General features: G+C 40.7%; 1 protein-coding gene across 5 annotated transcripts in view; it reads right to left on the bottom strand.

The window, feature by feature from the left end:
* Nucleotides 1–4786: 4786 nt before the first annotated feature.
* Nucleotides 4787–16306, bottom strand: part of LNPK (lunapark, ER junction formation factor) — a 60691-nt gene continuing 49171 nt past the window's right edge. For 4 of the 5 annotated variants that reach the window (XM_063318144.1, XM_063318146.1, XM_063318145.1 and 1 more), the window contains exons 12-13: nucleotides 14121–14291; nucleotides 4787–5723 (exon numbers count right to left, since the gene is read on the bottom strand). In XM_063318144.1, coding sequence (XP_063174214.1) covers nucleotides 5533–5723; nucleotides 14121–14291 — 362 coding nt within the window. In that variant the 3' untranslated portion in view covers nucleotides 4787–5532. Of the gene's footprint in view, nucleotides 5724–9544; nucleotides 9759–14120; nucleotides 14292–16306 lie in introns of those variants that run through there. The other variant, XM_063318147.1, reaches the window with a different exon arrangement.

Genomic DNA, 16306 nt, shown 5'->3' with positions numbered 1-16306 from the left:
GAGGCCCTGAGCTGCGATGCCATTGAACTTGTCATGTCATTCAAAGGATGTTTGCTCAAAGTACCACTATGATTCCAATGATTTTCTTCACTAGCTGAACATCTCAAACATCCCATGCTTTGTCTCCTTTCTTTACCCGCTAAGGCCAAACCCTAAATTTAGATAATGAGATGACAGCCCGTACTCAGTTCTGGCTTGCCCATGTAATTGGAGGTGTGGCAGCCACTTGATGAGGCAAAGGTTTCTCTGTATGATGAGCTGTGTGAGTGTGGAAACCGTTACCATGGGTTCTAATGTTCCAATGAGTTAAAGTGGCAGAAAGAGTAGAGCTGATTTATAAATGAACATATACCAGTCTGATGGACCTGAATAGTACTGATCTGCCCCATCATTACAAGTTGCTACATACAAAGAGCTTCCATAGCTTCTGGGTGTTATACACACAGGTACATACAGGTGCAATAAGCTCCAATATATTTCAAGTGATCGTGTGCGGGAATTAAAAGCAGGGCATGCCAATTATAGATCATCAACTGTTGGTGTCACCCACTGTAACTAGCTCATCTATTTATGCTCACAAACCACGACACACAACTATGGCAGAACATTTGCTTATTCTGGCCCATGTGATGTCTTTCAGGGACATTTACACTATAACTCCCCAAATTCCCAGCCAGCCTGGAAATCAGAATTGTAGTTGTAACACAGCTGAAAGCCAGCAGGTTGAGGGAGGAGGAAATGTAGAAAAAGGAAAAGCAATTTGACTGTAGATGGTCACAGGGTAGGGAGAATCACCTTCTGGTTCACACAACACACTTAACTAGGTCAGTTACAGATCTGCCTATGTATAATATGCCAAGCATGGTTTGTTTGTGCATTCTGTGGGTTTGCTTGCTTCTGCGTTGACTGAAGGAATCCTCTCTTTCTGTGTACCAGAAACACCCAGAAGCTATGGAAGCATTATTAAAGTGGTAGTTAGCATGACAGCAAGACAGGCTCTGGGGTATCAAGTAGCATTATATCTTTAACATGAAATCTCATCTCAGTGTTCTTCTACAGCTTGTCCAAAAATAAACCAGCATGAAACCAACTTCTGCTTGGTGTAAGGCTTTTATAATAGCTCCAACATTTTCACTGCACTGTAACTATAAAGGAAGGTCTGCTTTCAAATATAATAATGTTCCACTTTAAAGATAAACCATTTTAAGTAAAATTGATTTTAATGGGAGAAGCATGAATGTGACATTCTATTGCAATGTAATTCATTTTTGCTAAACTTTGGCTGTCAGCCTCTTTTAATGCAAGTTTGGGGTAGGCTACTCATAGCACTGAAGTCAATATATGCTTCACTGATTATAGAAAAGGTGTTAATGTGTTGATCGTATCAAGCCTTGGAATGTGCTGAGAAAAATGGGAATCCCAGAACATCTCATTGTCTTCATGCGAAATCTAATCACACGCAGGAAGCCACAGTACAGACAGAACATGGTGAAACAGACTGGCTCCAGATTGGCAAAGAAGTGAGGCAAGGCTGTATATTTTCCCCTTATTTATTCAACCTATATGTTGAATATATATTGAGGGAAGCTGGATTGGATGGAGATGAACGTGTTTTAAAAACTGAAAACTTCATGACCCCTGCTGTGCTGATGAGGCTACTCTAGTAGCCAAAAGTGCAAGTGATTTGCTATCTTTAGTAATGAAAGTTAAGGTGCATAGTGAAAAAATGGCACTAAGAATAAATATAGAGAGGACTAAATTAATGACAACAGATACAGCAACCAACCTTAGAACTGACAACGAAGACTCTGAAATGGTGGAGAGCTCCTGCCTTTGAGGATCAACTATGAACAATAAAAGAACCAGCAGTCAAGAAATACGTCACAGCCTAGAATAGAAAGAGTACTGACGTTTTTGAATGTTGGTGTTGGAGAAGACTCCTAAGAATACCACGGACAGCTAAGAAAACAAATAAATGGATTATCAATCAAATCAACCCAGAGTTCTCACTCAAGGCACAAATGACCAGACTCAAATTATACCTTGGACACATTGTGTGAAAACTTAGTTCTCTTGAGAAGTCTGTAATAATTGGAAAAGTGGAAAGAAAGGGAAGTGCAAGACAACTAGCAGCAAGGTGGATGGACAGTGGTGATGAGTGCAACATTGGAAGACCTGAAGGGCCAGGTTAGGGACAGATCATCATGGAGAAAATCTATTTATGTAGGCTGCTAAGAGTTGATTCCAACTTGATTGGCACATAATTAATCAATCACTAATAATATTGCTTTTATGGTAACGGTTCTATTTTTTGCATGGGTCACACTGGACCAGCCTTTATGAATAGTTGGAATTATCCATGCATCAAACATCCTTTGGTTTGCCTCTTTTTAAATGCTCTTTTATGTTCCTTCAGGGGGAGGGAGGGAGACTTCAATTGATTTATTTTTTTCAGCATTATTATAATATTGCACTATTTCATTTGACAAATGAAAACAAAACATAGCAAGGAGTCCTGTGGATTAAAGGAATTAATTAATTTATAATTAATTAAGTGGGATTTCATTTGACAAAAGAAAAGATAATATAGAAAAGAATTCTGTGGATTAAAATTTCTTGGAGAGACTCTGCTACTCACAGAACAGGAAGGAAGGGACATGCAGATCTCATGCCACTTGGAGAGATTCTTTTGCTGCTTACAGAATTACTCCTCCTCTAGTTACTGGTACATATTTAGCTTCAACAGATGTACAGAATATTTAAGTGACCCAATCCCTCTTTAGAGATCATACAAGCTGAGAAAATCACTTTCTCTACTTCATTTTATGGGGATATTTTAAAAATAATTTTTTACTAAGCCAATTACACTGTGCTCTTCTATCCATGGTTTCTACCCACCCAATGGGTTTGGGTTTCAGTGAATACATGAAACTTTTAAAACATCTGATGCGCCTTCTGGTGTTTTATGCTAAGCAGAATTATCAAACACAAAGTTGATGCAGCTTGTTCTGAGCAGAACAATTCTAAATGATGTTTCTAATGGCACTAATATGGAACAAGGTTTCATTTCACCCTAATTGGCTTCAAAGAGCAAGACACAGCAGTGAGCAGGCCAAAGGTGAGGGGACAAATGGCTGATAATTGGGCAAGATGGAATAAACAACCTTCAAAGGTATACAGACTACATATAAAGCCACCTAGAATCTTGCGAGTAGGCAAATAAATATTACAATGTTCCTAACGCAGGGTTTAGCGGATTATGAAGTATTTGTCCTTTCAGATTTTCTGAAAGTTTGCATAACTTTCCACTGAATTTTATCAGAGCCTCATCTGTGTTTTATTGGTATAGAGTGCTATCATTAAATACTTGTGAATTAGAACCCTGTGTTGATCTATGGCAACTCACCCTGGAATCTGCCAACAGATCCCAATCTATTTTCTGCCTAAACCTGGCCTAAATACAGCAACATTTTAAAGGAAAACCTACTTTTATATTGAAAGTGTTTACTAATGGAGAAATTCAGAAGAATTCAAATTTTATTAGGGCGGGGGGAGTCAAATATCCTGGAGAGGACATTACAAGATACGCCACAGGCCCTTGTCCTGGACCCAGCTTGCTGAACTTAAGGAAGCCCTAGTCTCTGAGTGCTGTTGGTAAACGCTACCTTGTTATTGCACAGTAAGGCCACATCTATCCATGATATGGTGATAGATGAGTGTGTAGACCTAGTGTGTATTACTAAGACCTGGCCAGCAGTGATGGGAAACATAACCCTATTGGAAAGCTGCCCAGCTAAGTTTCAGGTCCACAGCAGTACAACATCAAGGTCAGGGAAGAGAAGTCACTGCGATTTGAGACAAGGAACACTGGTCTCTAGGTGACTGGATGTGAGCAACTGTGCATGGATTTGGGCGACCCAGACTAGCTAGGACTACTGAAGTACTGACTACCAAGCTGCCTAGCAATGGCCCTCCACAAGCTCCTGGATTAGGATTTGGAGTTCCTGAGGTTTTTAATCTTGGGTGACTTCCATCTTTAATAACCTGGAGGAAGGGTTCAGCGGAGCCCACACTGCAATAGCACAGTACCAATTAGAATAGTCCGCCCCAGACACCTAATGGATCCAGGTTTCCAAATCCCCAAATCTTGGGGATTTCCTTGGTTAATCTTTGAAACATGGAGGCAACCAGAGAGTGCACCAGCAAGGTCTCCTCCCAGTCTCCAACCCCAAAGGTTTACTGAAGAGCTGAGGGAGATGAAGCGACTGAAAAGACCCCTAGTGACAGTAAGGGAAAACCAAAAATGGGTCTGACTAAATGCTGGTAAGAGACTACACAGTGGTGAAAAAAGCCTACACAATGGTAGTGATGCAGCAATTCTTCTCAGCACTTACTGCATCCTCAGATTATCTCCCGATAGCCCTGTTCAGAATTACCCAGTCCCTTTTAAAAAGCTTGGATGGGGAAACCATGTGCAGGAATGCCAGATGAAGTTGCAGGTTTCTTCACAGATAGTTGTTTGTATCTACTCTGGTTTGGATGCTAGTTGGGCATAACATATGCTGGCGAACGAGGTGGCATTGAGATGTAATCTGGAGTTCTTTTGATCTTGAGGAATCTAAGTAAATAATTACCTGATGCTAATAGTATGTACAAGAATGTGGAGTGACTCTGTTCTATTAATATTTTCATATAGTAGTTTTACATTCAAGAATAAATATGCAATGAAATGAGAAATAAGAGATCCAATTTAAGTCAATTATGAGAATATGCTTCAAACAAGCCCTTAATGCTATATAGTCTTTATTTGCTTTTAACAAAATACACAAAATGCACTTCTCATCATTATTGTACAAGTATAAATAATGCTCAGTATTCAAGTACAATCAATTGCTGAAATTCCTACGCTTCATGTAAACACAAACCAGCTTTCTCTTTCACATGCTGCCTTCAGCTCATCTGCTGTGCCCAGAGCCTCCAACAGGGGACATCCTATTCTAGTCTGCCCTCTTTAACTGCATTCTTTCAAGGAAAAATATGAAGAGCGGCAAGGTTTTAAGTTACAATGACACAAATGTACTGCTTATGGTACAGTAAATATCCAAGCACCCTTTCTCCTGTAAACATCTGGATATTTAAATTGACTTAGTTCAGTTTAATAGCTAAATATTTTCACAAAAAAACCCCCTAAATTTAAAGCAAAAATTACACATCTTTTTAGTCATTTACAGCACTTTTGCTCAAAGACCAAATAATACTATAGTTCTATCACTTATATGGAAAATACCCCATTAAGCATGTTTACATTTCTTTATAAGTACGCCAAAAAAAAAAAATCACTGTTTGAGTTAGACTTCAATTAACTAGCCCAGACTGAAATGCTTTAGCTCACCCACTTACCCCCCAAAACACTATTGCAATACTATCTACACAGCTTTTAACATTCAGTGGAGTGGCAGTCTAAGCCCAAAATCAGTCCTTGAAAAAGTAACATCTAAAAAAAACCATATGTAGCTAGAAACAATGAGGCACTTATTCTCCCACAGAAGGTTCTTCTCTTTGGTCACCTGGAGGAGGGAGGGTGGTTGCAGGCGCTGGTTCTGTTTCTTGTGCTGGTTGCTCTCTCTCCGCAGATTCAACTATCTCATCATCTTGTTTGACTATTAAAACTTTGTTATTTTCCTGGTCTGTCTCAGTCAATGGGGGAGCTTCTTCTGCAAGTCCTACAAGACACACGTTTTAATTACACAAAATGTATTTATTTATATATTCATTGCAAATGCCTCTATGCCACTTCAATTACACAACTCCAAGCAGTTTACAGCACAATGTGCAATACCTATAATTTTATTTCCTATCCTGCCTTTATTATTTTTATAAATAACTCAAGGCAGCGAACATACCTAATACTCCTTCCTCCTCCTATTTTCCCCACAACCACCACCCTGTGAGGCAAGTTGGGCTGACAGAGAGCAACTGGCCCAAAGTCACCCAGCCAGCTTGGGACCATAGGTAGTCCTCGAGTTACAACCATTCATTCAGCAACCGTTCAAAGTTATGGCAGCACTGAACAAATGGTAGGTACACCCGGTCCCTGAAGTTATGGCTGTTGCAGAGCCTCCAGAGTTACGTGGTCAAAATTTGGGCACTTGGCAGCCCACCCACGCTTACAACCAGACTGGAGGGGCATTTCAACTCCCCCCACCTGCCTATCTCCCCCACATCTCTGCCGTTTTGGCTGGCCTGCACAGTGGCACTCCTCAGCAGCCACGGTGATGCTGGGGCTAAAGTAGAGGCTGCGGGGCCTTCAGCGGCCTCAACCAGCCACCACTGGGCCTCTACTTCAGCCCCAGCACCACCACCACTGCCATGGAGTGCCACCTCAAGCCCCACACTGTGGCCAGCCTCACCACCCTGCACTCCACAGGGCCCTGCCATGCCCAGCTGACCTTCACCACCTTCCTCCCACTGCTGACAAGGCACAACTGGCCTAGCCCTATACGAGGCAGCTGCTGTCTGTACCAGGCCTTCTTCCTGAGGCCATTCAGGTCATTCTCGTGAGGCTTCAAAAGACTTCTGAGGCCTTCAAAAAACTCATGAGAAGGCAGCACCCATTGTTCTACAAATTGCACGGGCCATTCTCATGATGATTTGGAAGGCCTCAGAAGCTTTCCGAAGCATGTGCAATTTGGAGAATGACGGGCACCAGCAGCCTCAGGAAGGCGGCCTGGTGCGGCCAGCATCTGCCTCACATAGGGCCGGGCTGGGCACGCCTCATCAGCAGCAGGAGGAAGACAGCAAAGGTCAGCTGGGTGTGGCAGGGCCAGCGAGCGCAGGGTGGCAAGGCCAACAGAGGTGGTGGAGTGCTAGGCAGCCAAAAGGGCAGAGATGGTGGGGGGGGGGAAGATAGGCAGGTGGGGGGAGTTGAAGAGGAAGCAGTCCCTTACCTTACCGAGGCTCAGGGCTGGGAGGGACCAAGCTGAGAGTGGCTTGGATCAGGGTGGGTCCTCACCTAATGGCATTCAGTTAACGACTGCAACAGGGAGTGGCAGGACTGCTGTCACTAAGTAATGCAGTCACGTGACATCACGCTTTATGACTGCATCACTTAGTGATGGAAATTCCAGTCCCAGTTACCATTGTAACTCAAGAACTACCTGTACACTAAATGAAGAAGTATTGGACATATCAATAACAATCACACTATCAACATAGATTGATCATCATCATCATAACATAAAAGCCTAATATAACACCAAACAGTCTAAAGTATGTGACTATCAAATTTTTTTCCCCAAGGAAGCAAACCGAAAATTCTTTTTCAAAGCAGTGGGGTTTTTTTAAGTGTTATTTACTGGCCACAATATAATTGTATTAGTGATACATAACTGAGGCTTAGAAAAGAAACTGCAGAGTTTTTTTTAAAAAGTTAAAACCAAAGGACAGAAATCTGCCTTCTATTGTCTTTAAATGTAATGGCAACAATAAAAGAAAAGCAGCTGCTGAGCTGGGTGGTGTAACCTTTTGCTGCTTTCAGCTGCCTATGTATGTGTATCCTTTTCAGAGTCCTCCAGCCTGGCCCAGTGTGGGAGAAAGATACTTCCCATTTTCTCCTGCAGAACTAATCCTTTGCGAAGCTTCATCATCTTCCTGAGCGGGGCTGGATAAATTATGCTAATTAAACGACAGAGTACAGTATCAGCCAAATTGAGGTTCCATCGTATTGAAATTCTCCAGGAGTCCTTAATGCCCTCCTGCAGGTGCCGTTCCCTGCAGCTGAACATACACAGGCAACATTCCATCACAGGTTAGGTAATTATAGTCACTGCAGAGTTAGGAGGAAACCCAGGGAATGGGAAGGTTTATTAGTTTGATGGGCAAAATAACGTCTGCACTGGATCAGGATGGTGCAGACCGGTCCTATGCCAACTGGATGTGTTTGAGAAGCTCATCACCAGTGGAGGGAAGGGCAATAACCCCTTCCACTGTTGCTCCCCAGGAACCAGTATATAAAGGCATGTTGCCTCTGATTCAGGAGGTAGTTAACAGCCATCAATTGCAGTAGCCGGCCACAGCCGACCCACAAATCCATCTAATTCGTTTTCAAAGCATCCACATTGCAATTTCTACAACAACTGGCAGTGAATTCCAGTTTGATTATGTGCTGTGTGGAAAAGTATTGCCTCTGATCATTCAGTCCATTCATGTAAACTTGAATTCCAACACTGCAAAGAGGGAGAAGCACATTCTATCTATGCTGTGCATGATTTTATATACCTCTATCATGTCTTCTCTTACCCTCCTTCATTCCAAGCTAAAGACTCTAAATTATAGTATTTTATGAGGAATCATTCTGGTTGCTCCTTCTTGCACTTCTTCTAATTCTGAAACCACCTTTTTAAAAGATGCTGTGACCAGAACTGTACACAATACTCCAAGCATGGTCTCACCACAGATTTGTGCAAGGGCATTAAACCTGTACAATTCCCTCCCTAATGACACCCAACGTGTAATTTGCCTTCTTTACCGCAGCTGTAATTTACAGCAGTTGACATTTTCATTGAGCTGCCCTCCAGGACTCCAAGATACATCCCTTCTTGGTTAGTGACTGCCAACTCCCACCCCAATAAGATAAATGCTAAGTCTAAATCTCTTGTATCAACATGCATCATTTTACATCGCTTATGTTGAACTGCATTTGCCATTCTGAAACCTACACACCCAATTTGGCAAAATTCTTCTGGAGCTTTTCACAATCCCTTACTGAATTTACCACCCACTCTGAACAGTATCATCATCATCATCATCAAACACAGCCACTCCAGCTCAATCATAACTCCAGATCATTTAAATACAAATACAGTTCCCAGGGAACCCCACTTTGCTCAACTTGCCAATGTGAGAATTGTCACTTCATTTCTACATCGTTTCCTGGTTTTGATCCAACTGCCTATCCATGAGGGCACTGTCCATGGCAGCTTGGTTAGCTCCATCTTTAGTGAGGGATTTGTCAAAAGCATATGGAAAATTGAAGTACAGCTAGGGAACTCTTATCTACCTGCTTTTTGACTCCCTCAGAAAAGTCTAGAATGTTCACAAGATTTATCTTCTGCAAAGCCATGTTAGTTGCTTTTCAACAAGGCTCATTCATGTATATTTTTACTTCTCTGTAATAATGCTGTAACACTTTCAACCATTTTGTCTGGGATAGATGTTAAACTAATTGGCCTCTGATTTCCCTTAACAATTCCTTTTTTTAAAAAATGGCATCTTTCAGTATGGGACGCTCTTTTCCATGTAAGATTTTAGGTACAAAAGAACAGTAAGAATGTTCTAGATAAGTGACTTAACGTAATGATATTTTTGTGTGTGCAGTGAACATGAACAGGTGGAAGAACTCAGAGAGGTTGAAAAAGTCACCAAACAAAACTATATAGATGGTTATCAGCCATTACAGATAAATGGCAACTTTATTTTCAGAAGCAGTCTATGGCTGCTTTCACATATCATGCTAACCCAGGATGTTTTATTTATCAATCAATCAATCAATCAATCAATCAATCAATCAATCAATCAATCAAATATTATCGCCCATCTCCCCCCAAAGGAGGGACTCTGGGCGGTTTACAATAAAACAAGTTTTAATGGTGGCCCCCCATTAAGTCAAAGACAATCTTGCGGAATAATCACTGGATTCTTCTGCCAATTCCTGGTTTCATTTTCCTTCATCTCTTCTACTAATACACCAATTCCCTACTCTGGGAAGAACACAAAAACAAGTAAGAATTACTTCTGGGTAGAGACATCCCGAGTCAGGATTTGTAAATCATGGTTTCAAAGTGTGCTTTCTTGCCTTGAAATAAATTATTGTCTTCTATGGATAGGCTAAAAAAACGAACATGCACGTGCTTAGTATTGTGACCAAATTAGACCTGCTGCTGAACGTTACTTACTGAAAAGTTAACAGCAAGACAGGAGCGTTTCCTTTATGGCTTGTTTGTGCATCAGATGCTCCCTCAGTCTCATCTACTGAATGTCAAGCTTTATTAATTTTTTCAGCATATATATAAAACACATACAAACTAAAAAGAATGAAACGAAGAATACTACAAGAAAAAAGAAAGCTAAAAAAGTGTGAAAATACAGAGAAGAGTATTACATGGTGGCTTCTGACTTTCTACAACAGGGATATATATAGCTCATTATCAATCCCTTACGCTAATTTAAACTAAGATAAACATTATTTCTACAAAGTATTTCCATCTCTATATGACATTCTCCTCTAAAACAAACTATCTCTCTTAAAAAAATAAAAAAACCCTTTTCTAACATAATTATTCGCCTAGTAAGCAAATACTCAAATATTATCCTACTTCACTAAAATTTTACTCCTCTCTGCCTACTAAAATAAAAAAAAGTAAATTATCTACATTTGGTTAATGTCCTTGTACCCAAGGTAAAATCATTATCCCCAAAACAAAAGCATCAGTCTAAACTTTTAAGAGACCATCCTGATAAATGCATTTAAACAATTATCCGACTTCAAAATAGACTAAGGCATTTACGTATCTCAGTATTAGACCCAAAGCTTCCCCTTACAAGCCTCAGATTCAGCAGCCAGCCTTGATTCTTGGTCTCGAGGAACTCAGCCAGTCGTATCGCTCCCTTTGCACCCAAAACTCTTCTTCCTTCAGAATCAAAGCTAACTCTCCACAGTCCAATTTTCCTCCCTTCACTTTTTGACTTGGAAACGTTAATCCTCATTTCCTTCTTTCAAGAAGGAGCACTGCTCTCAAAGTAGTTTTCACTCTTGCCTTCTTTTCCAAGCTGTTGGTAGGCTTTCGACTCCACGGGTTCTAGGAGACGATCCGGGGCTCGGGTGACGTCAAGGTAAGAGTCCTTTAAAGACCGCTTTCATTTCCTCCGTGTCTCTCCACAGCGTGTTGTCAGGAGAAAAAAGATGCAAACAAGAGCCGTTCTCACAGGAAAGCAGAGGCAGGTAGCTCAAAATCCAACTCCGCAGATTCAGCGAACGAGGTAAATCTTTTGTAATCCTCCAAACAGTAAGAAAATGGCAACAAAACAGCAAAAATCTTTAAATCCCAATATTAGAATTTAAATATTAAAAAAGCCAACTTTCCAAATTAATAAATTCCAAAAATAAAGATCACCAAGAGCTTTGCACTTCTTTGTTGCAAAAGGCCTCTCTTCGGTTAACAAATACCAACCAAAAAAACCCTTGGTGTTTAAGAAATGGGGTGGCAGGATTTAGTGTCCTTTTTACGGCTTCGGTGCAGCCCTGAACTCGGTGACATCTGCGCCTCCCAGCATTCTCAACCACGGACTGATCACAGGGACTCCGTTCTGCAACCCCCCCATGAGAGAATGCTCTCCGGAGAGCAAAAGGGAGGATCTCCTGGATTCTCCTTACCTGGAGAATTCTTCGGCTGCAGGGACCCAGCCCACGCCCAGAAAATGCTGCGCCATCAGCACTGCTTAAAAGAGCAGTACCACTCAGTCTGCCATTCCCCACAGGAAGCCCCCTCAGTCTCATCTAAAAGGGCTCTTCCTATGTCCTTGTAAGTTACCTTCCTTTGGTGTAGTGGTGACAGCAGCTGGCCTAGAAAGCAGCAGACAGTGAGTTTGAGTCCCGCCTTGGGCGTGAAAGCCAGCTGGGGACTCTGGGCCAGTCATTGCCTCAGCTCAACCCTCCTCACAGGGTGGTTGCTGGGAGAGGGGGAAACATTATGTACACTGCCTTGAGTTGTACAAAATAAAGGTGGGATATAAATCTAATAATGAACAAATCTTTCTTTTAAAAAAAACCTGTCCAATCTTATACAGAGGAATTACAAAAGCTACAAGTACTGATGAAAAAAAAGTCTGATGAGAGAGTGGGATTTTAAAGTTGCATAGAGCTGTTTATATCTTAACATTAGTGGAGCCAGAATTTGGGGGGGGGATTTCAGTGACCTATATAATTTATATGGGTCACACAATGAAGAACAGAATCTGTTCATCTCTATTATCCTTTTATCCTGTTCTGCTTCCAAGGTACAGTAACTGCATTTAACTGTTTTCATTGTTACTTCTTTGAAATCTGTAACAGGCAGTGTCGTAATTCCAAGACTGCAAGATTTTCTGTACACAGATAATCATACATGCATGTAAATCACATTTATACCAACCAAGGATCCCCAGTAGTACACAGTGGCACGACACATACAAATGCCAAGTCACTGGGCAGGTTTTGTTTGTTTTGGGACTTAGTGTGAGTTCTCTATGAACCGTTCAGTTACAGGCACCATATTTCACTGCCTGTACTTCACTCTTCTACTGGAATACAGTAAGCATCCTGATCTATATACCTCCACTGTTCTTTTTTCTTTGCCCAGCTGCAAAGCTTCTCTTTTGCCAATGGAAAAAGGCATGACCTCCTCCCAAGTCTGCTCCAGAAAGTTACTGTAAGAGACTCTTCAGGTTCCAAGCACGGCCAAGTGCTACAGGATGACACAAGAGATGGCAGGAGCCTGTAGAGCTGTCCGTTTTCCAGCCCTGAAGCTCTCTGCTTCTGTCCCTTTCCTCACAGGTTCCTGTCTCACAGGCTTCAACCATCACACTGCAGGACTTCGGACAGATTCTCTCGGGGAATTTGAATATTTTTAGTAGATTATTCCTTAATGGAAGATTTTTAGGAAAGAAACAACTGTTCTGGAAGAGAATCCATACGCCTTCATCCAGAGGGTTCTTCTGAATGATTCTGTGACCTTTTTGTGTGCAAAGAGGTATTACTGTAACCAGCTGCTACTGCATTGGAATCTCAACAAGCAAGAAGCTTTGGGGAAAGAAATACATTTTGTTGGTCCGTAACAACAATAGCAGCTTAGCCATCACTATTTTTCATCACTTCTGTGCCAGCACACAAATTTATATATTGTCTGAGAATATTCCCACCCATCAAATTTCAGTGCCAATACATTCCTCTAACTTAATACAAAAATATTAATACAAGCAATCTTCCATGCTAATTTTTGAGGCTCTGAGTGGACCTCAATGAGAAAGAGAGTAAAGAGCAGCCTCTTTGCATGAAGAGATGTCAGTTTACATAATGTTGAATTAGACATTCAATAAATTTGAAAAATTGCTTCTTTATGCCATATACAAAAGATATCAACCAACACTGTAGAAGGTTACAAAAGTATTTTTGGTCAGCAGCATTATTTCTTCCAGTCATCACCAGTTATGTTTTCCAGCATATTCTGAAGAAACTCTTCTGCCTAACGCTCCACAAAAGTGTTCTCCATATAACTTCCCTTCATCTCAGGGTATGCTCTTAAAGGAAGAAATCAACAGTCACAGCCTAAGTGGTATGTTTACAATACTTCATTTTCCTGTTAGCTGAACACAAGATACCTACCATATTTCAAACCTATAAAACATTTTTAAAGGAACTCTGTTAAATTAAATTTGAGAACTTGTCTTTGAACTCCCTATTTTTAAACAAGTCTGTTTCACTAGATATTCCAGCCCTGGGGGAAACACCAAAACTAACTTTTCAACCTTTTAATTTGGAATAAAAGCTAGACCTTCAATTCACCTCAACCCAATGACACACTAAAAACTATGAAATGTAACCACATGATGACCCAAATCCCTTAATTAGTGAATATAATTGTTAATATTGTTAACTTTTTTAATTAATAGAAGAACCCAAGATTTATAAAGAAACCAGAGTTAAGGGGAAAACGTCAGATACCAAAGAAAAAATATTTCTGAAAAATTTGAAAAGGCTTGGAGGTAGGGTTGATGTTCCTGCAGCCATATTTTGCCCCCAAAAAACCATCCCCCCAAAAGAGAACTGTAATTCTAAACTGTAAGGAACAAACAAGACTACATATATTATCAAATGATCCAAGATATTATTCTAAAGAAATCAAGATGAAAACAGATTTCTCTGCAGTGTTCACTTGCTGTTGTCTTGGGCTACATATATGGTATCCTGTACAGTACATGGGCAATCTTTCATTGTTACCATTGCAAGAAAAATGCAAATCCCTCAAATCGTTTGATCAAAGTATGCTGATTCTATTTTCGTCGAACAACTGAGGCTTCCTACCTACCTTCTTCCGTTTGGGTCTGTTGTAACTCTTCCTCCTTCAACTGCTGAGCTTCAGTCATGCTCTGCATCTCAGCAGCTGGCTTCTTTTCAATGCTGGAATCTGGAAGCCGTGGAGCCTGTGGTCTGGTTTTTCTTGCAGGATTCAGAAAAAAGCAGTAGGCACACCGAAACGCTGCATGAAAGATTATATAGACATATCCAATAAGCTCACTGAACATTAGGGCTCTTGTTTACGCTTGTGTAATTTATTTTTCTTCTTTGATGTTACTCTTGGGAACACCAGCTCTGGTTGGTGCACCAGTTGCAGCCCTTCCTGGAGCATCATGCCCCACATCAGTCACTCATGGCCTCATTACCTCTCCAACTAACTACTGCAATGCACTTTGCTGCCTTTGAAGACTGACTACCCAGAAAGTGCAACTGGTACAGAATGCAGCAGCCTGTCTACTGGCAGTGCGTCACCAGTGCCACATCGCAATGATTCTGTGGGCACCGCATTAGCTGTCATTAAGCTTCCAAGTACAATTCAAAGCGCCAGCTTTAGCATATAAACCCTTTTTAGCTTGACAACAGGGTATCTGCAGCTTCTCCCACTTCAGGTAAATCAACTTGTCTGGTTTGTTCAACCTGAATAGGGATGCTGAAAATGCTTCCCCCTAGTGAAATTGGTGGGGTGGAGGGAGGGGAGGGCAGAGCTCAGTGCTTTTCCGGAAGTGCCCTAACATTACAGTTGCACCCAACATTTAGGCACTCCTGTCAAATGGTCTGTTTCAATGAATCCCTAAGAGAAAATAAGGTGTTGAAACATCTACATCGTACAAAGTTAAACACATCTTTCTGCAAGTTTAAATACATACTTACTACCTATGTGCCGTTGTTTACAAATTAAATATAAGAAAAATATGATTATGGCAGGTATGGTAGGAGTAGCAGTTTGGACATCTTTCCAGTCAGTACTCTGTAACACCTCTTTGACAGAAATCACAGCTTCCAAATGTTTCTTGTAAGAAACATTTATTCTAAGTGCTTATTCTTGCTTTTGGAATTTTCTCCCACTCTTCCTTAAAGAAGTCTTCTAGCTCAGAAATATTCTTAGATCTCCTTGCATGCACTCCATACTTGGAATGTCCCCACAGATTCAAGCCTGGGGACTGTGAAGGTGATTCTAATATCTTTACTTCCTGTAAGTACTTCATGGTTGATTTAGAGGTATGTTTTAGATTACTATCTTGCTGAAACATTTTTTTAGTTTAAATTTATTCACTGACTGTGGGATATTATATTAGCTTCTAGGATACTTAGTTCAATTTCTACTTCCTTTCATCTATACAATATTCCCCGCAACACAACCCCAAAGCATTATAGAGCCACGCCGATGAGTTATTTTCTTCAAATGCTTCACCTTTTGTCTCCATATATCACATCGATTTTTGTTTCATCAGTCTGAAGACCTTCGTTCCCAAACGTTTCAGGCCTCTTAAGGGTTTCTCCTGCATAGTTCAATACAATTATTTCTGTGATGAAGTCAGAGCAAAGCTTTACTGACAACTCTCCCATGATGACCACTTCTGCATAAGCAATGCTTTACTGTAGACCTATGGATAACGACTCCAGCATCAGCTACATTTTTCAGCAGGACGTCTGCAGCGATCTGTGGATTCTGTTCTGACCCATTTTCAGGCAATTGTAAATGAAGATTTTTCTTGGTCTTCCAGAACTTGCCTTGACTTCAGCAATTCCATGTAACTTTATTTTCTTAACAATGTTTCTCACAGTTGAAATTTCTAGCTAGATTTTTTTAATAGCCAAATCCTCAAGCTTCACAAGAGTGAATTTTCTTCATTTTAAAATGTCCAGACAGCTGCTCAGAGGAGCCCACTGTTGAGCAAAATGAACAACCAAAACCTGAAAGATTAGAAGGATCAAGGTATTTGTTCATCTGTGAAAGAACAGAACAGAACAGAACGTGTTCACCTGGCCGTAGGCCTAACAAGTCAATTACCTTTCTATTGTACAGTAAAATCAATCAATCAATTAATTAATTAAGACTGAATCAATTGGAAGGATGTTCAAATTTCTTCAGCTGATATAGTTACTATTTTCTTATTTTGAATACGTAAACAACTGCATATGAACAGTACTGTATGTATTCAAATTTACAGAAAGATGTTGTGTTTAACATTATAC

This window comes from Candoia aspera, chromosome 1 (assembly GCF_035149785.1).
Source record: "Candoia aspera isolate rCanAsp1 chromosome 1, rCanAsp1.hap2, whole genome shotgun sequence".
Classification (NCBI taxonomy): domain Eukaryota; kingdom Metazoa; phylum Chordata; class Lepidosauria; order Squamata; family Boidae; genus Candoia; species Candoia aspera.
This window is presented reverse-complemented; position numbering and strand designations above follow the sequence as displayed.